Source organism: Danio aesculapii, chromosome 15, assembly GCF_903798145.1.
Source record: "Danio aesculapii chromosome 15, fDanAes4.1, whole genome shotgun sequence".
Taxonomy (NCBI): Eukaryota; Metazoa; Chordata; class Actinopteri; order Cypriniformes; family Danionidae; genus Danio; species Danio aesculapii.
Window position 1 is genome coordinate 17,129,993 of NC_079449.1, and position 26,342 is coordinate 17,156,334.

Here is a 26,342-nt window from a genome sequence, read left to right on the forward strand (position 1 = left end):
ATTAAGATTTTTTTTTAAGAAATCTGAGAGTTCTCTCATCCTCCACAGACCGCAACTATCCCGACTCATTCAAAGTCCAGAAAAATAGCAAAATTGGAATACAATCAAGCTATGAGAAAACATTTGTGTCCACATTAAATAAACAATAAAGACTTTCTCCTCAGAGTCAGTATACCCAGTGACATTTAGCTCCACATGACTGCTGTATCTGAGATGAAAAGACAGACTCACAACCAAGTGCGACATGTGTGACAAACAAGTGAACACATGCCCTATACTGACACTGAGGAGAAGAAACTGTTGAAAATAGTGTTGTTTTGTTCATTATATGTGATCTCAAAAGTATTCTTGTAGCTTAATAATATTCACTAAATGTCCATAGTCTGTTTTTGTATTTTTCTGGAAATTAAATGAGTCAGGACTGTTGCAGTCTATGGAGGATGAGAAAACTCTCAAATTTTACCCAGAACAGCTAAATTTGTGTTTAGAAGAAGGACAAAGGTCTCAGGGGGTTGAAAAAACAAAAGTAATTAATAACTTCAAGAGTTCACACTTAGCTAATGCTTGATACTTGATTGCAGGTTTGGCATGCTGTCCCAGGATAGAACCCAGAGCCCTTGTCATTTAGCATAGAAGGGGGTGCGAGATCAGGCAGGTCTCGAGAGCTCCTCTTGGTATAGGAGGAAAAGGAGGAGATGGGGTGGATGAGGGGATTCTTCAAATACAAAGATAAGGGAGGCTATCGTCTGATTGGTTTATTGATAATCGTTGATGTAAAGCCAGCCGTGTTCGATCATAACACATGATTCTATCGAAATTAAATTGTATAACTTCACATAATTGGGCAACACAGTGATGCAGTAGGTAGTGCCTACAGCAAGAAGGTCGCTGGTTCGAGCCTCGGCTGGGTCAGTTGGCGTTTCTGTGTGGAGTTTGCATGTTCTCCCTGCGTTCGCGTGGGTTTCCTCCGGGTGCTCCGGTGTCCCCCACAGTCCAAAGACATGCAGCACAGGTGAATTGGGTAGGCTAAATTGTCCATAGTGTATGAGTGTGAATGTGTGTGTTTGTGGAAGTTTCCCAGAGATGGGTTGTGGCTGGAAGGGCATCCGCTTTGTAAAAACTTGCTGGATAAGTTGGCGGTTCATTCCGCTGTGGCGATCCCGGATTAATAAAGGGACTAAGCTGACAAGAAAATGAATGAATGAATGAACTTTACATAATTTTCATTTTTGGATGAACACTTTAAGGTAATGCGTTTTTCAGACAAATCCTTTATGACCATTAAACAGCATTGCTTAAGTTCACTACAAGCCTCTCCAATACAAACTAAATACACTGTAAAAAATGTCTGTGATCACAAAAAACTGTAAAAAGGCTACAGTAAAAATCCATAACCTGGTTAACAGTATGTTTCCTTAATATATACGGCGAATAACCGTAAATTGACTTTCCCAGAAATGCTTTTTGTTGACATTAGACATAATGTGAATGTCACATACATTAGAGGATTATCTTACATTTAATGTTGATAAACAATATTTATTTCATGACTTTAATTTTATGCGTGTTACCATACTGGTGTTTAGTAGCTGTGTGAATGACACAGAGCACCTTCTATACACTGATACACTTTTCAGCTTGAGAGAAAAGTTGTTTGTGATGAGTATTGGTTTATTATGTAACTTTCCCATCACCACCTGCATATGGCTGTGTTAACATGTCTATCTGTGTAATAAAAGATGTGTAGATGCTGGTAATTTAAAATACAGACATATTATCTCTATAAATTAATGAAGTATGGTAGTTTACTGTAAAAATGAGAAATTAATTTTACAGATTGTACCGTATTTTTAACGGTGAAATACTGTGCTGTCTTTCTCCATAACCCTGATGTAGAAGCAGTGTTTCACATGGTGCAAAATGATCATGGTTTTCCTGTACTAACACTGTTTGGAAACACTAGGAGAAATGTGGGATATTAATATTGAGATATATAAAGTTATTAATGTATTAAATGTGTTAAAATGAGTAATCATTACAGTTACTGCATTTTTGTTGTCACAATAGTTGTGCTTTTGTATTTGTATTAAATGTCTTTACGTTAATGTTTTATTTAAATGTCATAGTATCATTGGCAGTATCCATGGTAGTGAGCTGGTTAATCTTGTGGTTATCAGAATCTACAAATGTAAAAGATGAGCTGTTACATATTGGCTCTTGATATCAATATCCAGTTATCCAATATCCAAAGTCAATATCCAGTTCACACTACTGTCAAATATTCATTTCCAATGTGATTGTATTCAGAATTTTATTAATATTACTCTATGCAGCGCTACCAAATCAGGTGCCACCATCTTTACAAGTGGCATTGATCTGAGGTGTTAGTCTGAACCTCTGATGCATCATGCTTCAAAGATCTCACGCGTGACAGCACATGCTTATAATAAACAGAATGATATTGCCTGCAGATGTTGACGTTTATCTTTATAGTTCATTCTTGATATGAACAGGCTTCTCTGTCAAACCTTCTGTCATTATACAAGTTATGAAAGTCTAAAATATTCCTGAAATATTCTGCTCATTCTTTGAGATGCATTTAGAATAAATGGGCACTGAAGCTTTTATGTTTCAATAAAGGCCAATAAAGCACCATAAAAGTCATTTTATAAAGTATCTTTTATGAAGTATAATAAACTGGACTGAAGCCATTGAACAGATTTGTTGATCATTTTTTTATTCGCATTGAAGCTTATTATCTTCCCAGTTCCCCTTAACATCAATGTTCAATTCTTTAAAGAATAATAAGTTGGAGTCACACTATTTTCAATGAATCAGCAATCAGCTTATATTGATGTACTATAAAAGAATTGACAATGGGCAACATTACGACTATAATAAAAAATGAACAGGCATGGTTGGGCTTTCTGTCCTTTCTCTAATTTTATCTTGTGACATTAAGTCCTGTTTTTGCTTCATGATTTGCTCCATGCTGAGTTCATTCAATTCATCAGGTTCAAGTTCATTTCAATTGAAGTGGATCTAGACTTATCTTTTTAATGATGCAGGCTCACTTGTTTTGTATGCACCAAGGTTCAAATAGCAGCGTCTCACATCAAATGAACAACAAATACTCCAGACTTTCTTTCAATGAAGCCAAACTTGGCAATTGTAAACACCCTTAAAGTCTCTATGAAATCCAAATTTACAATGTTTATTTTGCAACTGCAGATTGTAAGTTTTTAGGTGAACTATTAATGTTATGTGAACAATTAATTTACGTGAGCGGCACGGTGGCGCAGTGGGTAGCATTGTCGCCTTACAGCAAGAAGTTCGCTGAGTCAGTTGGCATTGTTTGCATGTTCTTGCCGTGTTCTCTTGGGTTTCCTCTGGGTGCTCTGGTTTCTCCCACAGTCCAAAGACATGTGCTATAGGTGAATTGGGTAAGCTATATTGTCCGTACTGCATGTGTGTGAATGGATGTGTCTGGGTGTTGTCCAGTTATGGGTTGCAGCTGCACTCAAAAAATATTACTTTTTTATGTTCAATCCACATAAATTTGTTAAAAGTGTTTCAAGAGTTCACACTTAGATATTGTTTGACAACGGTTAGCAGGTTTGGCATGCTGTCCCGGGAGAGAACCCTGAGCTCGGAGATAGTTGAAGAAAGGAGGAGAAGGGGTGGATGGGGGGTTTCTTCAGAAAACGAAGATAAGAGAGTAGTTCGAGCTAGGCTACTTATAGTGAGTTGGGGTTAATCTGATTGGCTAACTAGTGAATGTAGATGAGTGGCCAGCTGCAGTCAATCATATCACGTGCTCCTCTCGAAATTAGTTTGTGAAACTTCACTAAGTTAACTTAATCAATTAGTTTTACGACAACATGAATGAATTGTGTGGAACCCTGCATTTTTTACAGTGTAAAAGGGCATCCGCTGTGTAAAACATATCCAGGATAAGATGGCGGTACATTCTGCTGTGGTGACCCCAGATTAATAAAGGGACTAAGCCGAAAACAAAAGTGAAAGAATGTATGAATGCATGAATGAATGAATGAATGAATGTGCGGCCTGGTACCAATTGATCCACAAACTGGTACCGGTCCACAGCCCGGTGGTTGAGGACCACTGGTGTAATATTTTCAGTGTGTGTTGCAATGTCTACATTTATGATACATTTAGCTGTTATTTTACCTGTTTTATTGTTTTCAATACTGGATGCTTCCGTAACGGTTTAACTGTAACTGCTGTGAATGTGTGGAAAAGAGCAAGCAGTCTTTACAATCCCTTTCCACCACAGGAGAAAAAAAAAGCTTTGCAGATTTGAAACAACATGAGGGCGAGTAATGACAAAATGCTCATTTTGAACAAACTGTTCCTCTGAGACTTGGCAAATGTACAAATAAGCAGCAGTCTACCAGCATATAATAATTGGAATAACAAGGGAAAAAAGGGTAAAAAAAAAAAAAACACCAAAACAAAACAAAACTGAAGTGAGAGTTTGTTCCGTCAATCAAGTCGATCTTGCATGACAATGATTACCAGATGGAAAGCAAAAAAAAAAACAATGCAAATAATAATGGCACAGTTTTTCGCCTACTCTTGACTTAAATGTTGCTCTAACAATAACAGACATCATCTTTCCAAATGACAGAGCCACACAAGAGGGGCCATTAAGCCATACGGAGGAACAATGAGAATGTCAAGAGTGGATTTTGCACGCTCAGTGGCGGGTGATGGGAGACAAGAAAGCCTGTCGATGGCTCATTTCCATGAGCGGTGGCGTTGTGCATCCTGGCCCAGAGCTGATTGTTTCAGTGTAGAACTGGCTGTGCTCCAGTGACTCAGATCATTGTGCTGCAGTAGATGTAACGATTTCAAGTGATCCAAGTTTGTATGCAAAGCTGCCCAATCCCTTTCGACTCACAGGGTAATGTGTTGTTCAAAGAAACAGAGTGGGAAATGGAGAAGAGAGTGAATGAAAGAGATCAAAAAGGATGATACGGAAGAAAAAGATGAGACGGGAGAGGTGGAATGAAAGATGGAGCAAAAGAAATGCAAACTTGAGTATTCGCACTGAAAAAGGGCAGATGTATCAGTCTGAGTTAAAAAAAAAATATACATATAAAAATAGCCCTTCAGATTTAAGGCCCCCTCAGGTGCTGCAGGAGGACATTAATGTAAAAGCTGAATATATTCAACCTTTTTGGGTTTAAGATGAAAAGCTTTTTGGAGGAAAATATGAATTAGGGATGTGCATCTACATATTTTTAAAATCAACTGCTTGGTGGGTTCCCCAAACGACTATTTGACTAATCAGTCTTAAGGAAACGCTGTATAATTAGGCTGACTTTGTAGTCACAACTGGCAGACCAGATGCATTTATGTAAGATGGGTTTCTCATGTGGGTCAAAGACAATTTGGAGTCCGCATCACATTAAAATTACAAAAGTGATTTTACATAAATAGAAAGCTTAATAAATGTGATTAAAGTCGAGAGCTTTAATTATTCAAATAAATGAAATGGGTGAAATAATGTTATTCAGCATAACAGAAATATGTATGCAGAGCATAAAGAAAACAGCATACTTGTTCTGATACAGTATGTACTTCATGAAATATATAAAAGTCATCACGCCATGGCAAATTGTTAAGAAATAGAATAACAATAAATTAGTATTTTGGGGCAGATTGTGATTTAAAACAAAAATATTTTATTAACTGATTCATTCATTCATTCATTCATTCATTTTCCTTTGGCTTAGTCCCTGATTTATCAGGGGTCACCGCAGCGGAATGAACCACCAACTATTGTTTTCTATTAGATGGTGTTTTACGCAGCGGATGCCCTCCAGCCACAACCCGATATTTATCTTTTTTCAAAATGTTCTGAAAAAGAGTTTTAACATCCAAATGGTCTAAAATTTACATTTACATTACATTTACATTTAGTCATTTAGCAGACGCTTTTATCCAAAGCGACTTACAAATGAGGACAAGGAAGCAATTTACACAACTATAAGAGCAGCAGTGAACAAGTGCTATAGACAAGTTTCAGGTGTGTAAAGTCTAAGAAGCAAAGCATTAGTAATGTAAGTTTTTTTTTTTAATAGAGTATAGTTAGTGGTATAGCCAGAGAGGCAGTTACAGATTAGGAAGGAAAGTGGAGACTAAATAGTTGAGTTTTTAGTCGTTTCTTGAAGACAGCAAGTGACTCTGCCGTTCTGATGTAGTTAGGAAGTTCATTCCACCAACTGGCAGATTGAATGCGAGAGTTCGGGAAAGTGATTTCTTCCCTCTTAGGGATGGAACCACGAGGCGACGCTCATTCACAGAACGCAAGTTTCTGGAGGGCACATAAATCTGCAGAAGTGAGAGCAGATACGAAGAAGCAAAGCCAGAGGTCGCTTTGTAAGCAAACATCAGAGCTTTGAATTTGATGCAAGCAGCAACTGGCAGCCAGTGCAAACAGGTGAGTAGCGGAGTGACATGCTCCTTTGGGTTCATCAAAGACCACTCGTGCTGCTGCGTTCTGAAGCAGCTGAAGAGGTTTGATAGAATTAGCTGGAAGCCCAGCCAGTAGAGAGTTGCAATAATCCAGTTTGGAGAGAACAAGAGCTTGAACAACGAGTTGAGCTGTATGTTCAGATAGGAAAGGTCGGACCTTTCTGATGTTATAGAGTGCGAATCTGCAAGATCGAGCAGTTCTAGAAATGTGGTCAGAGAAGTTTAGTTGGTCATAAATCGTTACTCCAAGGCTTTTTACCATTTTGGATGCAGTAATGGTTGCCCCATCCATCTGGATTGAAAAGTTATGGGGAAGAGTCGGGTTGGCAGAAACTTCAAGCATTTCTGTTTTCGCAAGGTTTAGCTGAAGATGATGATCTTTCATCCAGTGTGAAATGTCTGACAGGCAGGCTGAGATGCGAACTGGAACCGAGGGATCATCAGGGTGAAAGGAAATTTAAAGAACAAAATGAAAAAATGGGGTGGGGAAATCTAGTCATTTTAAGCCCATAGCTAGGGAGTATTCAGGTGATTCGATAGACCCGATAGACAGCTAACTTGTCTAATTTTTGACAGTATGCCATCATAAATTGTGAAAATAACCGATAAAAGAAGACAAATTATTCAAATGGACAAAATTCTTACTGAGGAACTGAGTTGGCCAGTTTGTTATTTGGCTATAGGCTACAGTTTTTGATTTAAAACAGATTTGAACAAAGTTAAAGTTTTAACAGATTACTAATTTGTTTTTTTGTTTTAATGATGGATGATAATAAATTTGTATTTTAAAAATATATACTTTTTATTTTTCTTCATTCAAAATTTAATATCATGACATAATTTATAAAACAGTATAATTTACTTTACAGTTTAAAATGCACATTTGTAAATGAACACTTTGTGGTAAAATAGTATTGTAAGCACTTTGACAAAATTAAAGGAAATATTTCTGTTGCATAAAAAAAGTATGGTAATGATCACCATCTGACAAGCGAACACAGAAAAGATTAGTGCTTAAAATGTCACTAAAATGCAGTATTTGAACCTTGTAATTTAATAGAAAATAAGGCGAATAACTGCAAAAAGGTCCACTTTTTGAGAAAAAAAAGATCAACTGCTTTCAATTGGCTGGCTACCGGTCTGCATTTTGAATATTATTTGATTTATTTTATTTTTATTTTGACCTTAAAGCAACACAAAGAGCAACAACAATTATAAAGACAGAAAAGAAAAGATTTTAAAACCATTTTTACATCAGTTCAGTACATCAGTATTACAAATAGGTTAACAATGTTACATGTATATTTTTAGGCCAGTGGGCACAGGAAATATGGTGATCTTGCAGATGATGACAGGGTTATATCTTTAAACTGTTAACCTTGGCATTTGATAGTTAATTAAAAAGGGGTTTCCAGGTGGATTTGAAGCCAGCAATGTTATCAGAAAGATTGTGTCTAAGTCTCTCTGAATGTAAAGTGCTAGAGAATTCTGAAAGCCAAGATTTAAGAAGTGGTTTTGATGCCTTTTTCTATAGGCAAAGAACATTTATTTTTTACCAATCACCATTCCATATTGGACAGCTTTTTTAATGTGATGACTAAATCCATGAAGTGAGTCAGACCAACCAAAAAACTGTTTGCTGGATCAGGGGCGAGATCACAGGAATAAGCCTTAGAGTAGAATCTGAAAATTTCGTTCCAAAACTCAAAAAGTTTTTGGCCTGACCTAAAAACATGTCCTAAACAGCCTTCAACAGATTCACATTTGTTACATCTAGAAGAGATGGAGGGGTAGAATTTATTAAGTTTAATCCTAGAATAATGAAGCCGATGTACTACTTTAAATTGGATTAGTTGGTGACTTGACTTAATAGAACATGTCTTTATGACCTTGATAGACTTTTTCCAGTCCTCATTGGTAATATGAATGCCTAAATCTTTCTCCCATGAATCTTTCAAACACAAGGTAGATATGTCGAACTGATCGATAAAAACATCTATAAAATGGTAAATCAAATTAGAGGCATCAGGAGAGGCAAAAAGTAATTTATTTACATCATGTTCTTCTGCTAGTAGTTCAAAGTGTGAGATAGATGTACGAACATAGTTTCTCAGCTGTAGATATCTAAAAAAATGTGATGGTAAAAGATCAAATTTCTGTCTGGCCTGCATTTTGACCCAACAAATGAACAAGTCAATGTAACATGAGCCTAACAAGAAAAAAAGAAAGAAAGAAAAACAGTATCTTTTTTCCTTGGCTTTTAACACTTGATTTGATATTAGCTTTAAATAGTGTTAACATATATCTTAGCGATGTGTTTTGTTTTCTTTGTTTTACGTATGTTTTATAAGTCTTGTGTTGTTTTGTGAAGTCATTTTAGTGTACAGCACTTTGGTCTGCTCTTTGGTGGTTAAGTGCTTCATAAATAAAGTTTGAATGAATGAATGATAGATTTGATAAAATGATATCATATTGAATTAACATGACACTGTCCTACAGCTCTTCATTTTAAAATTGTGAATATTTACTTGCTCAGCAGATCAATCAGGTCTATATAACACAAGGTCAATGACACAAATAACCAATTTAAAAGAGGAGAAAGAGTGTTAGATGAAAAATAATACATGAAAATCATGTTGGAGGGATGCAAGCCCAGAAAAGCACCTTTTTGGAGGAACAGGAAAAAGAATAACACTCATTAGGATTCTCAGCAAGGGTTGGACATCACAAAACCGCCTGGACTCCAACACCTGAACTTAGGCAAGGGAGCTTGAGCCGGTTTAATCATGCTCATTATAAAGCTGCAGTCCCTGTCCCTGCGTGCGTCTCACCCGAAGACTAATGAGCGTTGAAGGCAGTTTTAAACCTCCTACTTTGCATCAATAATTCAGGGCCTCGAGGCAGCTCCACTTTAAAAGATTCCAAATCCGTGAGCCTCATTATCAGGTCTTAAACTGCGCGCTGCTCCAAGAAAGTGGATTGAGTAAACATGATCTCCGGCACGTTCGAAAAGGCAGAGCTGCGCTTTAATTACTCAGAAAGCATCCAAGTTTTCACATATCTAGGCGATGAGCAGTGCTGAGCTGTTCAGAGGAGGCAACACCGTGAGCTTTTCCGAGCAGATCCCAGAAAAGAATGCGGGTCAGTCAAGTTCAGAGACATGCGAGAATAAAAAATGTGGGTTGAGGAGAAAGGACGGGATATCAAGTGGATGGGTTTCCTTTTTTAATCTAATGATGTCACAGGAATGTTCAAATCTGTGGCACACAACAGTTCGAGAGAGAGTTGGAGAGCAGTGTTGGGTATTGGGTATTGGGTAAAAAAGGTATTGTATAACTATCTTAAGCCTATCTTAAATATGCAAAAATAACATAAAACACTTTCACATTGTTAGACAAACAGGTTAAACTATACAGGTCAAAAAATGTTCAGTTAGCAAAGTGCAGTTAGCAAAGTAGAGAAATATGAATATATTTATGGCTGAGGAGAAGCATGGATAAACCTACTAAGATAAATAGATAAAGATAGGGATAGTTTAATATGTTTGGGAAACAGAAAAAGGATAGAAAATAGAAAGATAGCGAGATAAACAGGTGAATAAGATATAGAGATAAAGAGAGGTATAAAAGGTAAAAAAAAGACAGTTTATTTAGTGGGATAGTTGAATAAGTTTTATAGATAAGAGAGGGATAGGTAAATAAGTAGAAATAAAGAGAGATAGTATAGTTTATTGTGTTAGAAAGATATAAAGACAAACTGAATATGTTATAGAGATAAAGGGAGAGAAAGTTGAACAAATTAGAGAGATAAAGAAAAGGACATTTTGATCAGGTTATACAGATACAGAGAGAGAGAGAGTTGAATAAGTTATATAAAGAGAGGCATAGTTAAAGTAAGAGATAATGAGAGGGATAGTTGAATATGTTAGAAAGATAAAAAGAGGAACAGTTGACACAGACATGGATAGTTGAATATGCTAGAAAGATAAAGACAAGGATAGCTTAATATGTTAGAAAGATAAAGACAAGGATAGCTGAATTTGTTAGAAAGATAAAGACAAGGATAGTTGAATATGTCAGAAAGATAAAGACAAGGATAGTTGAATATGTTAGAAAGATAAAGAGGGGGAGAGTTGAATAAATTATAGAGATATATACAGTAAGACAATTACATTAGATTATTTGATTTTGATAGAGAGAGGGAGAGTTTAACAAGTTAGAGAGAGACAGAAAGACAGAGATGCAGAGAACGAAATAGCTGGGACGGACTGATTAATTAATATGTATATACTTATCATTAAAAATCAAGTCTCTCCATGGCAACAGTAACCATGTTAAGTGACTGTTATGCGCAGAGTTGAAGAGGAATCAGGTACTACAGCTTTGTAGTGGCTTGCTTTGATGGTGACCGAGTTCATGCAGGCATCAACAACAAAGCTTTCAAAAGCAATATCTGAGATTAAACCTCACTCAAATATTCCATATGAGCTTCTTCTGGAAGCAACGACGCATTTCAAACTAATGTAAACTTCTAAACATTGCAATTTTAAGTCGACTCGTGGTCTGAAGTACAGTATTTTTGGCTGCGCAGACAACATTCAGAAATAATTTATAGATTTTTTGCTATTTGAAGAGTGCATAATATTTGAGAAAACAGGTTTAACAGAGTTAGAAGGAGGTACTTGAAGAAGGTAGAGAGAAGAAGAAAGATTGCATGTCTTTCTTGGAGAGAAAGAGAGAGGGTTAGTTGAATAAGTTACACTGAGAGATACAGAGATAGAAAGAGGGATAGCTAAAAACAAGTTAGACAGAGATACATAGAGGAAAATAGTTGGGATGGATTTAGGTTACAAAAGCAATGCACTTTGCTAGATCACCAACTGGCACATCTTACCCCAACCTTGCCATATATATTACCAAACCTATTATTAAACTGAACTACAAAGTGTGAAGTGCTCTGCATGGCTTTTGACAGCATAATATTGGTCATAAGCAATGCAGAAACTCCAAAGACTTTTAATAACCTGGCACAAGCCCAAGTAATAAACCTGACATCCCTGCAGTATGAACAATGACTTGGATCTTAATCACATTTATAGACTTAATCACATTAGAAATCAGAGGCACCAACACAAACACAGCACGTCAAAGGTGTTGTGTAATGAAAGCTAAATGGCATCAGTGCTGGATAAAGCTGGGTTAATTTAACATTACAGTTTGGCTTATACCTACATAGGCTATTTTTCATGTCAATCGTCCTCTAGGAGATGCTCCAGAGAGAAAGCATGATGAAGAGGGACATCAGAAACATCTGATAAAAGACCATCCAAAGACGAGCTTCTGATACTAAAAGCCAAGGTTCCTTTTTAGATAAAACAGCCCTTTGAAAATCTAGACATCTCATTCTAGACATGAGATGCAAGCATTTTTCATCCCATAATTTATTAAAGGAATACTTAAAAAAAAAAAAGACTGTCATAATTTATTCACCCTGCTGCACCATGTTGATCCACGGAGATTCTAGGCAAAGTGTCCAAGTTTTGGTTGTTTGAATGTTAATAAGGGGAGAAAAAGAAAGAACACTCTTTAATTACATTAGTGAGTGCACTTTCATACTAATGACACCATCACGTGAACTGAACTGTATTGAAATGTTTTTGTATTATTCTGCATATGTATGAATGGTAACTAGATACTGTAAAGAATGGCCATGATTTCAATGGTAAAAACCTGTAAAAATGCTTCAGAAAAAAATATGTAACCTGGTTAACATTCATTCATTCATTCATTTTCTCTTCTGCTTAGTCCCTTTATTAATCAGGGGTCGCCACAGTGGAATGAACCGCCAACTTATCTAGCATATGTTTTATGCAGCGGATGACCTTCCAGCTGCAACCCATCACTGGGAAACACCCATACACTCTCATTCACAAACATACACTATACGGACAATTTAGCTTACCCAATTCACCTATAGTGCATGTCTTTGGACTGTGGGGGAAACTGAAGCATTCAGAGGAAACCCACGCAAACCTTTTTTATGTAACCAAGTAAATTTTCCCAGAATTTCCTGCATGACAATTAATTTTTATTCTTTTTTTATTGACATTACTATGGTTCTTTTTAGATTTAGTTTTTTCTTATCGGTCATGTACATTAGAGTTTTGTGTTACATACCATATTAATAAATTACGTTTATTGCATTAATTTTATGTGCGTTCCCATGATTGTTTTTAGTTCTATATACAGTATTACTCATTTATTCATTCATTCATTTTCCTTTGGTTGAGTCCCTTTTATCAGGGGTTGCCACAGTGGAATGAACCGTCAACTATATGTTTTACGCAGTGCGTGCCTTGCCAGCCACAATCCAGTACTAGTAGGGCCAATTTTGTTTACCCAAATCACCTAAAGAGCATGTCTTTGGACTGTGGGGGAAATTGGAGCACCTGGAGGAAACCCAAGCGAACATGGGGAGAACATGCAAACTCCACACAGAAATGTCAACTGGCCCAGCTGAAACTCGAACGAGTGACCTTCTTGCTGTGAGTTGACAGTGCTAACCACTGAGCCACCATGCTGCCCCTACAGTATTATATATTTTAATAAGGGGTGTCAAAATTGTTTATTCGATGCAATGAGATGCAGACGCGAACAATTTGGTATTGATTTAGTTATAATCATAACTATTATGTACAGATGTAATTTATCACATATGCGTTGTATGGCGGGAGGAGAAGGGAGTAGACAGCGAGTAATTAAAATGTTCCAACTACCTAAAAAGCAGATAACTGTGCACAATTCACTGCTTGTGAGTTTACTGGACAGTCTTTCACTGACAGGGAAGTACATCAGAACCCAGCTAGGAAAAAATTTAAGTAAACTCTCTCTCTCTCTCCCACTCTATGTGGGCCCTTTGACCTGCTGGCATGTTCATGAGGAAACCTTTTTTCAGGTAATCTCCTTTCTCGACTGTTACAACAATAATGTTATATGTGGATCCAGACACGAGCGTGTCTGCAGAGTGAGTTCTCTCTACCGCATTGGCATCTATAATGGATCAGCTGTGATCGCTGCTTCTGTTTAACATCAGTGTCTGTGTCACTGTTTGCTGAACAGCGTCAGAGCTGCGCTGACCATTAGAGCCAATCGCAACTTTTTCTGTTGAGCGGCATAGGACTTTAAGAACTCGCTCAACAACACTCAAAAAGCAAGCTGGATAATATTTACACTTGTTTATTTGCTAAAAATGCTCATGTTGTTCTGTGCATGTACTTTAATTTTGTTTGATACATTCAAAAAGAGCGTTTATCTGAGCAGGAAAATTAAAGGTACAGTTTATATATCTGACTGCTTCTATTAAAGGACAAAATTGTATTGCAAATAATATATAAATATATTTATAAATTATACATTTTAAAACAAGAATTATTGTGTTGCTAAGTAAAATATCAACTTGTTTATGGAAAGCATCATCGATGCACTGTGATGCACCAAGATATCGATTTGAACCGAATCGATGGCATGATAATTGTAACCGAACCGTGAGACCAGTGTAACCGTGAGATCCCTAATTTTAATAGTGTTGGGCAGGGGTCTCAAACTGCCAGCCTGTGGGCCTCATCACTCCAGCCCGCAAGTCACGTCAAAAATATAACGAGATTCAGCCCAACAAAACATATATTTTTGAATCACTACCATTGTTGTGCAGTCGCATATACACTTGTGGTTTTGACCCCCACCAACTGGACATTTAAGGTACTGTCATATATATTCAGGTTCGTTCGGTTTCTCTCAGAGTGCAGTTGAGAGTAACGCACATGCAGATTTCTTCTGAGGCTGATTTAAACAATGAAATATATGTCCGTAAGTGCTCTATTTTTACTAAAGTTACATTTTTGTAAATATTCAAGGGTCATTTGATTATAATCAGCTTTATATCGCCTGTATTTTGTTGTACAAACACCTCTTAAGGGCTTACACGAGATGCTGGTGGTGTAAATATGATCATTTTGCTAATACTCGATTCGAATGGTCTCATTAATAGATTATCCTAATATGCATATTAAGAATTGTATAAATAAATGTGTATCAGTAAAATTTTACTGCTGGCTAAACTGAACATGTTAAGGTAAATATGAATACAGTAAATACATACTTTCCCCCTCTTTGTTGTACTTTTAAAAGAAAGACATTGAGAAGAACTATTGCCAGTAAAGTCACTTAAGTTACCCAAACTACACTTTGCTGTCTTACGCTATCTGTTAAACTTTTGGTTAAACAACAATTGATTGAGACATAATAATATTTATTATTATGCCTATTATTAAATTGTAGTATTTTCATAGCAATTTAAACTACCCCTTTTATATGTACAACAAGAAACAAAAAGGAGTTTTGATACTCTGGGGAAGAATGTCTGAGCGCATCAATTACATCAGGATTCTAATTTTTTGTGTGCTTAAATGTTAAAACGGCCCTCCTATGAATAGTCAGTCACTGATATGGTCCCCTGCCAATTTGAGTTTGAGACCCCTTGTGTAGGGCATTCTGAAAAACATTGCCTTTCGGTTCAACAGAGACAACACTGTGAGTTACTTATGACAATGTTTTAATCAGATATGCTATTATCACTTTTAAAACAAATTAGCCAATTGTTGTCATTTTAATTTAAATACTTTTCTTTTTTAGGAACAGCAGTCAAATTAGCTCCATTAAATCCTTACTTAAACACCCTTGAACAATCTCCATTTTGAAAATGAAACTCTGAGAAACTTTTATCTTATGTATCCCGAGGCTTTTGAAAGACGTTTCATATCACTTTAAAGCTCCATATGAGAGTTGAGATGATTTTCAAACGGCGCCTTTCAGAAAAAGACCAGAGTCAATCAGATAGTTACATAAAACATTCTCAAGGACACGTCGCAATGTCACATTTCAATTATGTAGCCTGACGCATCGCTAAACAACAGAGAAAATGTATGCATTTATCCAATTGCGAATGTTCAAATAACCCATTTTTCCCCATCCAACTCTTCCTTCACGCTTCATTACATTAAAAAAGGCTCTTGACTTTCTGAAAGATAAGACAGGGACCATATCAAGTCTCGCCATGGCAACAGTAACTGTGTTAAGTGACTGTTATGCACCGGGTTGAAGAGGAATCAGGTACTACAGCTCTGTAGTAGCTTGCTTTGATGGGGACCGAGTTCATGCAGGCTTCAAAAACAATATCTGAGATTAAACCTCACTCAAATATTCCATATGAGCTTCTTCTGGAAGCAACGACGCATTTCAAACTACAGAGCATTCCCATATGAGGCGATCTGAAGTACAGTATTTTTAGCTGTGCAGACAATATCCAGAAATAATTCATAGATTATGCTAGTGCGCTTGACTTTTTGCTATCTGAAGAATGCATTACAAGAGAAAACAATGCTCAAACGAATGCCTCCCTGACATATACGCCTAAAGCGCTTCAGGCAACCAACTACTTCTGGGAGACGGAGAATGGGAACTTCAAAACCGTGAAGGTTATTGTTGTGCGTCACATGTTTGGAGCAAGAAGAAGCTTTGAGAATATTCTTAATCACCACAGGCTGGCACATGCGAAGTACCGTTTTGAAAGTGAGAGTTCTGTGAAATTACATAACAATTTTTGCACTTCAGGCTTCCTTCAACTGTTTGATGTATGAAAGTTATTACATTCTGACAGACTCCACATCCAGTTCATGAAGTTGATTAATTGCCGTACACCTGCCTACTTTTGAAGTAGACAAAGAAACGCTTCAAACAAAGTTTAATACTATCCTGCTTTACATAAAGGCTCATTTCATAATTGAAAGCCCAGTTTCTGCTCCAACTGTTGATCTGCTTTCATCTTTTAACATGGCCTGATCATTTCTCCCTTCCTCTGACTCATCCGCTGAGGTTTCCTTTGTAACGCAGCGACAGCCAATCATAATTGACCTTTACACCTTTCCGAGTCATTTGTATGCCGAGTGCTCTTGCTTAGCCTGCTCTTAAAGACAAAAGAAAACATGGGAATTAATTTAGCTGTAAGGGCTAGCGGAATAAAGAAGTCAAATAACAATGCGCTTTTCATCCGAAGCGTTTTGCACCTTCTGTTCGGATGTTTTAACATGCCAGTTGCGGGAGGGGTGAAATTACGAGCGCTGTAATAAACCCCTACGATCTGTTCATTTCTCCAAGTCATGCCGGATTACCCTCATTTGCCTCGCTACACTGAAATATCAAACACGCATAGAGCACACGGCAAATGGTGACCCAAATCAATTAGCCGTGCCCTAAAATCAAATCCTGCTGCACGGAGAACAGTGCCAACTAAAGCCATCTAAAATAAACCTTATCATTTTCTGCTTGGAAGGGGCATCAATGGAATTTACAGTTGGCAACACCAAATGAAATATAAGAACATAAGGTTATCTGCTTGAAATGCTACCAAAAAATTGACTTGAAAGCTCTGATAGGGCTTATTTATGGATTTTTAGTAAAAGCTCCTCACAATCCGGTTGATTTTTGCGGCATGTGAAAGGAAACAGAAGCTGTTTGGATACTCACCGAGTTGACTCTCAGAAGAAGGTTTGTCAGTGCCATGAACCTGCGAAAAAGTGTTAAGAGAGAGAGACGATGTTAAAGGAGTGATTACAAAAAGAGCAGGAAGTAAATAAAAGTCCAACCTGGAGGCAGTCTATATATCATTTGTTTTGACAAGATAATCCAGCACTATTAAAAGCACATCAATAAGCAGCACCTAAACACTAAGGAAGAGAGACAGATGAGTCACAGCCTTTGCCAAGAACATTTAGGCAACTAAAATGCAATTTAGTCATTCCTTAACATGTAATGTTGTCTTCAGTAAATTCTTACTGACCAGGGGTGCGTTTCGGAAAACTATCGTTAGCCAACTAAGGTCGCAAGTTGTGTCGTTGCAAACATAGTTTGTTGATTTGGCATTTCTCTAATCCATCGTTCCAACGAACATTCCCAAACTGCAATGCAAACTTCTATGTTTGCAACTACAGCTCTGGAGCTTAAAAATATAGTTTCTGGCTGTGTTCGATTCCCAGTTATCCAACCCCCCCCCCATGCCATATTCATTTAGAACTTTCTAACATTTAAATTTGGAATGATTTTTTTAAAAAGCATTAAAGTCATCACTTTTCATGTTTACAATTGCATTCCCTTCGCAGTGCAACATTGATGTCATTTTGAACACAGCCAATTTACGTTACGTCTCCAAAGCTTGTGAAAACTAAAAACATAGCATACTGTACGTTAATCGTTTAAATGTATAGTAGGTTATTTATTAAGTATCTGTACTGTATATGACATGGGCCTGTTGGTTAGAACATTTCTGCAGTGGTTTCCACGTGTCAAATTGTAAAAAATAAATAAATAAAAAATATATAAAAATTCTACATAATAATTATAATAATAATCACAATAATAATAATAATTGTTATCATCGTCATCAGTAATTTTATTAATATTATTATTAAAGTATGATTTTTTTTTATTTCCTAATAAATAATAAACATAAAATTTCATTTCTTAATAAATAGCCTCATTATTTATTTATTTATTTATTCATATGATTTATATGTGAGATTACAGTACGTTTTAGCTTTTGTAAGTGATTTTATGTTAATTTAGAATAAAATATGAAATACTCTCAATAATATTTATAAAGGAAACATAAGCCCTATATGTGCCATTTACATATATTTCAATCAATATTAATGTTTTTCTTAATGTGTGTGTGCGTGTAAAACGATATAATTTGCACAAAGAAATGATGAAGTTCTTCTCTAAAGAAGTTGTTCCCACTGTGTATAGAGCATCATTATGGGGGTTTTACGTTATAACTAACGTAGTTCAAATGATGGATCTGCAACAGAGAAACTACGGTTTTGGGAAACACTCATCACTATATCATTATTTTCCCAAATGATGCATCGGACTATGGTAGTTGAGTTTTTAATTGTGGGTTACATCGTTGTATGGGAAACGCACCCCAGGGCTGTTTCCCAAAAGCACTGTAAATCTAGGTAGATTAAGGCAGATTGTGTGACTGATCTTAATGTTACAGCCTGTTTCCAAAAAGCGTTGGAGAAAAACTGTTGTAGAAAAACAAGTACTCTGGAGTGATCACCTTTATTCAAGTACAGTGCGATTGCAGTGTTTAAGTGTTTTCATTGTGTTTTATTGCTCACTTTTTAAAATTAATTTATAAATGAAATAATTAGAAAGGACAGAAAACAAAGAAAAATAATACATCTCACACATGTAAATAGACTGAACACCAACAAACAAGAATAAAATCATTAGGAAATATGCTTGAAAGATTGAGGTAAAATTAGGAAATAAGGATAAACTCAAAACGCCAATGACTTGTATAAAATGTGCGCGCCATAGATTAGGCATTTCTTATGCATAATCTTATTATTTTCAGCCTTGAAGAGGTGGTCCAAAGTGTAATTTCAAGCCTTGGTAATGTTTATAAGATGCAAAGCAATGTGTGCTCATGCTTCATTTGTAAAAAATCATGTTATTTTTTCATATATCTTACTTTGATTATATACAGCGACTCCGTTAAAATGAAAACAACTGTCATATTTCCTAGTTCCTCTGAAAGACCCGCCTTCAAGAGGCTCTGATAGGTCAGCTAACATAATGTACTGTGATTCGCGGATCGGCTCCACGTCACCAGGAAAAGCGTCACACCTTTTGCGCTGCGTAAATACTGTCAGTCAGAGTAGCTGTCAGTCGTATCAGTTTGAGCCTGAATCAGACAGAAAATGAAAAGGATTAACCTCACACCTGCGCTCTAAATTAAAATCTGACAAGTGTCTTTCACATATATTCGGAATAATCTTTTGCAAATTCGTTATCTGAGATGTAGAATGCAGGGAAAGCGGCTGCATAGAGAGACACTGCAGCGCTGGTGAAGACTGTGGGTGTTTACAGGGGTTTGACGGATAATTATGAATTTGTAGCTAAATTGTAGCATAAATTGTTCGCTCTCTCTTTTATCTTTGTGTCGTGTCCTTTGGAAGCCCAAATCCAGAAACAGAACAAGCTCTGTGGAAATAGCAGCGTTTAGACGGTTTTTAGCTTTCTCTATTACATCGCCTCTGGCCATGCCCCTTTGCTGTGCAGGATGTGTGCGTGGTAAATGCGCGTAACCTAAAGCATTTGTGACCTCACAAACCCGGATGTATCTTTTTGTCATCCCTCTGTAGGCTTTGCTAAGCTAAATCTGTAAAAGCCTATGTCTCTCTTTGCATTGAACTTTGAGCGTATTTCATTCAGAGATGTTGTTTATGATCACACAGCTGCATTACACATCAACTAAAGTTTAAAGTATGATATCGTTGTGGACTACTCCTTTAAGGGGTTTTTTTCGGCCATTTTTGTCAGCATCTGCAGGTAGCTGCTTTATTTAGATGACAATTATTGGGTTAAAAGTTCAGGATACAACTCCATACAAGATTATATTTAAGCACTTTAGAAATGCACAGTGACTTGTGAGTAACATGTAGAAAGAGTTGTCATATGTTCTCACATTTCACAAAAATGCACATGGAATTGCAACCATTAGTACTCTTGCACATACAGAATGCTCTTAAGAGCCAAGAAACATTGGCTCAAACTCTGTGGTTATTTGAGAAATGGTTATTTCTCTTGGACATATTTACACACATTTTCACACACAGCTCCAGTTACTTCTACTGTACATTTTAACTATTTAAATTTAATCCATTTCAAGTGCATCTGCTCAGCGTTGCATCAGCAAGCATTATCCTGCAACCAAAGTGCACTGAGTGCTATCAGATTTTGATATGAGAACATTTTAATGAATATAAATGCATATGCAATGACCCACCTCCTTAGTTTGTTATATATGTACTGTTTATACCAGACAAAAATCTTGTCGATTCCATTTGTACGAGCTACAAATAATAACTTGACTTCTAGTTGATCATTTGGAAAAGTAGATTTTTCCAATGAATCGTCTGTTGAGCTGCATCCCAATCATCACAAATACTGCAAAAGACCTATTGGAACCCACATGGACCCAAGATTCTCACTGAAATCAGTCAAGTTCGGTGATGGAAAATCATGGTTCGGGGTTACATTTAGTATGGGGGCATGCGAGAGATCTGTAGAGTGGATGGCAACATCAACAGCCTGAGGTATTAAGACATTTGTGCTGCCCATTACATTACAAACCACAGGAGAGGGCAAATTCTTCAGCAGGATAGCACTCCTTCTCATACTTCAGCCTCCACATCAAAGCTTCTGAAAGCAAAGAAGGTCAAGCCCAGTCACCAGACATGAACATTATTGAGCTTGTCTGAGGTAAGATGTAGGAGGAGACATTAAAGATGAATCCAAAGAATCTTGATGAACTATGAAAGTCCTGCAGGAATGCTTTCTTTGACATTCCAGATGACTTTATTAATAAGTTATTTGCAGAGATGTATGGATGCAGTCCTCCAAGCTCATTGGAGTCATACACAATATTCATTCTTTTTCCATTGCACCATCACTTTATATTCTACACTGTGCATTATTTCTGTTAAGTGTCAGCCCTTACTGTCCTAATTAGATAATTAAAAATCAAGGCATGATCATATTTTATTTTAGTAAAATAAGCGTAATCTAGTCCAGTGTTTCTCAACCATGTTCCTGGAGGACCACCAGTGCAACAAATTTCCATGTCTTCTTAACCAAACACACCTGATTTAGATCATCAGCTCATTAGCAGAGACTTAAAGAGCTGTAATGGGTGTGATGGGCAAAGGAGACATCCAAAAACATGCAGTGTTGGCGGTCCTCCAGGAACGTGGCTTAGAAACACTGATCTATAGGTCTTTGCCTTTCATATAAGCCACTTCTTATATCAAATGATAAATTAGAAGTATTACTTGGATAGGCAACAAGACTTTTGTCAGGTAGTGTATGTGTGTGTTTGTCTATGTGTGTGAGTGTATATATATATATATATATATATATATATATATATATATATATATATATATATATATATATATATATATAAAACACGCATGCACGCACAAATTGCGAAATGGACATTACTAAAATCAATACCCTTATCGGTCATTGTGATGCTTGCATTAGATAGTTTCATCTTATTGAGTAATACAAATTACCATCAACCACAGATCAAAGAATATCTCGCGTTTCCCCAATAGCAATTACAACACCATGGTGTCGTTCCTGTATGCTAATCTTTTAAATACAATCATTCTGACATGAAGCCAAAAGAAGTCTCCCTGTATGCATAAATTTGCTGTTCAATTAAATTTCCAAAAGCATAACAAAATGTGCAGTGGATCCTCTGGGTTGCTTAAACTAATACATCATGATTCACCATGTCATTAGTTCCCGTGAATTGTGTGGTTTGGGTGCCCGGAGCCGATGCTGTTCTAACCCTGAGCGCTCAGCTCAATTAGGGCATTAGGAGGCTCATTCTGCCACCAGAGCTGTCAGCGCTGCCAGCCGACTGTAGAGGAAAGAGTGAATCGATCACACTTCCTATTGCAAACTCTGAACAAGCCTTCTCCGCTCAACCCAAAACTCATGTCCTTAGGGACACAAGAAGAGAAGTGTGCATAATTCAAGCAATGTTCCATGCTCTCCATAGTCGTACTGTGGTATATTAGAGGATAACAAGGAAAAAAGTAGATGGCTTTTGATTTATAGCTACCACTCTGCTAACAATTACTCTAGTCCTGAGTTCCAAGCAGCCCTCGGAGAGCACAGTTTAAACAAGTCATATATCTTTACACAGGGCAGAGCGTGGCACATCATTACATTAAGAAGGAGAGGCTGAATCATCAAGGTGACGCTGTGAATCATGGCGCGGTTGGAGTTCAATCCATAGCAACCCCGAAGAAGAGAAAACCCTTGATTCTGAAAACCCAAAGGAAAATGGGTTCAGAGATGGCAGAGTCGCCTACACTTGTATAATCCTCACTCCAGGGTTTTTACCATTGTCCATGAACCATTTACAGAATGGAAGTGTGCAGGTAAAAGCAGTGTGGTTACTAAGGACTAATGAGGGTCCAATCACAAACCAACAGATAATATCAGACAGTACTTTCTCTTCCACATCTACAATACCATCGAAAGGACTGTCGTACAATTTTTCAACAATCGTTCTTCTTTTTTTAATGGCACAGGCAACTCAATCATTCATTTACCCTGCACAACATGAGGAGGATTGGGCCCTTCTTAACTGAGAATGTCACAAAACTTCCTGTTCAGATGTTTCTTCTAATGTTCTTCTGACTGGACTTTCATCATGTGCAATCAAATGATTCCGAACACAGCAGCACATTCTGTGGTGGTTAAAGGGATAGGTCACGCCAAAACTGAAAAGTCTCTCATCATTTACTCTCCCTTCACCTATATCCAAACCTCTTCCTTGCTATTTCCTAGTGTGGAAGTCAATGGTTACAGGTTTTCAGCTTCATCTTTTTGAATAAGGAAACTCATAAAGGTTTGGAACCACTTGAGGGAAGGTAAATGGTTAGTAAATGTTTATTATTTGGGTGAACTATCCCTTGATGTGAGCGTCACCTTGTGGCACCATCACAAAAAGGCACAAAATCACTTTCCAGAACTTTCTCCTTCACCGATCTGTGATAGTAAAATGATCTTACGTGCACCATCAAGAACAATGAATCCCAGATCATATTCAAGTGATAGCTTAAAGACAGCTTAAAGTCATTTACTCACACTTCACTTATCACAAACCTGTTTGATTTATTTATTTGTTGAACACTATCAAAGTTATGTTGAAAAATGTTGTAAACCATTAACCAGTATTTGCTTTGGTTGATGGTTTCCGGTTTCTAACATTCTTCAAAATATCTTCTATTGTGTTTTGTGCAACTCAAAGGTTTGGAACCACCTGAGGGTGAGTAATCAGTGAGAACTATGGCTTTAACTGCATCATGCTTAATCTAAATGTCAAAGAAGCTTGAAATTCAACTTTTAAAATATATTGTAATAATATTTGTAATAATGCTTCACAATATCACTGTTTTTAGTAGCTATAATCAAATAAATGCAGCCTTATTTTCTTATTTCTTATTGTACTAACCTGAAATATTTTAACGCCCCATTCACGCAAATGTCAGCGTCAATTTGTCCCGTTTACTTTAAATGGGTGACGTCAAGCATTGCTGAACTGAACTGTGGATTAACCAGAGCTGCTTCAGTGGCACTGTTCAATGCAGAAGTTGGGAATTTCTCAACTTTTCAAGCACCAATGGAAGTGTCAGCCAATCAGATCGCTTTAAATATTTAGCTCAGAGAGTAGCCGATTGTGGACTAATTTCATTGGCTGACACTGCTATGACGATTACGTCAACCCCAACTTCAGACACGCCCTCTGCCAAGCGTTAATGCTGAAGCCCTGTGTGAATTGAGAGTAACAGCAATCCAAGGGCTTGAAATTAGTTGAAATAGGCGCTCCTAAAGATGTAATAATATATGTAATAATAAAATATAAATGCATAATTCTCACAAAAATGGAAAATATCTTATTTAATTTGGTTTTAAACTTTTATTAGTTTCTGTCTTTTGTTGAATACAAAAAAAGATATTTCTAAAAAAAAGCTGGTTGGTATGGTATGGTAAAAATTACTTTTGTATGGAAGATAATGAACACCAGCAATCAGCTCTTTCAAAATATCTTCTTTTGTGCTCAACAGAAGAAACACAAATAGGTTAGGAACAATTGAAGCATGAATTAATGAAGGCAGAATTCAATTTTGCATGAACTATCCCTTTAATACATCTGTCCGAAACAATAAAATAGCAAGTTAATAGCTAGCAAGATTTCCCCCAAGGTCAGAACACATTTTACTGCCAATCCTATTTTGTAGGCATAACAACAAAATGTTTCCCTCAAAACAAATGCAGATATTATATGAATGAGAACCATGGAACAAACAAACTGACCTGACCTGACCTGGAATTAATGGCCAGTTGTAAAGTATTTACTCTATACAATCTATTTCATGGAGTAAAAAATTATGTTTTATTATGTAGAGAATAAGGGGGGAAAAAAGATAAAAGCCCCTAAACATACTGTCACTGGGGCTAGCAGATTGTATGCAAATGATCCAAAAACATCACATGAATTCATACAAATTTAACAACATAAAATAGTCACAAATTGCCATGGGATTCTGCTGATTGGTTTTGAGCAGTTCTGAGACACAGTAGGGACAATTAATCTTTTAGATGTTGATTTCAGTCGGATACATCAATATTCAAATTTGACTGACAGTGTGAATAGCTTAAATGTTTTTTCCTTCCTCTTTTCTAAGCTCAGAAAAACTGCTTCCTACCACATCTACCTGCAAAATTATATATAAAATTATAGATATATATTAGGTCTGAGCAATATATCATTTAAGCATCGATATTGCATTGTGTATATCCACAATAGTCACATCACAGGATTAGATTATTTATAAAAGATTAAAAGATAATAATATCATATATTTTTTATATAAAATTTTTTTGTTGAATTTTTATTTTATTGTTAGTTATTTTTTTATTTTTTTTGTTATTTTACATTTTATTATTCCATTTCTGTACTTGAATAAGGTTAGACTCCCCAGAAAACCATAAAGCACTGTTTATTTCACTCATGTTTTCAAGGTATATCGCGGTTTGGAAAAGTCAAGGTTTTAAAACCTCCAAAATGTTCTGTGATACATTCCTAAGGTATGTGTACGATTTTTTATTTACATTTTTTTGTTGTTGTTTTTTAGGACAACAGTATCTTCAGCAGAAAATATATCTAAAGATTCTGTTTTAAATTGTAAAGAAATTTGTGTTTGAAACTAACGAAGACCGCAGAAGTCAATGATTCATTTGAATTATTTAGCCTGACATGTTCACTGCTCCAAAATACATAAAATGTTTCTCAAAATAAAATATATTGTTTCAAAGGGGGAAATTTTTGCTTTTTACCCAGACATTTAAAAAGAATATATTTTAGAGAGGTAATCACAATACAGTGATACTGTGAAACCGTGATATTTTTATCCATGGTTATCATACCGTCAGGATTTTATACCGGCCCATTGCTAATGCACTGCATAGAAAAAGACTTGATCATCCCAACTGATATAAAATAAATCAAATCTTCCCACATAGAGCTATTAAAATCATCAGGAACCTCATGTATCAATGCTGCGTCCACACAAAAACTTTGTGTACGCCAGATTTCACGCTCATGTTTATATTTATGAATGAAATGAATGTAAGAATGTGCGTTGGTCCACGCCAACTTTATGTCTGGCGTACGAGCATTTCTTGTGTGTGTTTGTTTTATTTCCATTTGCGACTCCTAGAGGCAATTATGTTAAACTGCAAACTACAAAGTATCTTTGAGCCGTGCAATGCCAGCTGTATGGGATGGGATCATCCGCACGTCTAGCAGGTATATAAGGTTTCCATATCATGCAATTGACCAGCCAAACTTTACAGCGCAATTTGCAGCGATCGCCGGTTTTCCCAATGTAATCGGAGCGTTTGACTGCACGCACATCGCCATAAAGGCGCCATCTGAAGACAAATTTGCATACGTGAATCGGAAACATTTCTATTCAATAAATGTGCAAATAATACGTGATGCTCAAATGCTCTTAACAAATGTTGTAGCAAGGTGGCCTTGGTTAACCCATGATTAATTCATCCTTACAGACAGCATGGTTGGGATGAGGCTCCAAGGTGGCAGGCACTCGGTCAGTTGTAGAGCGGGCA

General features: G+C 36.6%; 1 protein-coding gene across 1 annotated transcript in view; it reads right to left on the reverse strand.

Moving 5' to 3' along the window:
• b3glcta (beta 3-glucosyltransferase a) overlaps positions 1-26,342 on the reverse strand; it is a 161,180-nt gene that overhangs the window by 80,088 nt on the left and 54,750 nt on the right. The window contains exon 3 of the mRNA XM_056474024.1: positions 17,085-17,124. Coding sequence (XP_056329999.1) covers positions 17,085-17,124 — 40 coding nt within the window. The remainder of the gene's footprint in view (positions 1-17,084; positions 17,125-26,342) is intronic.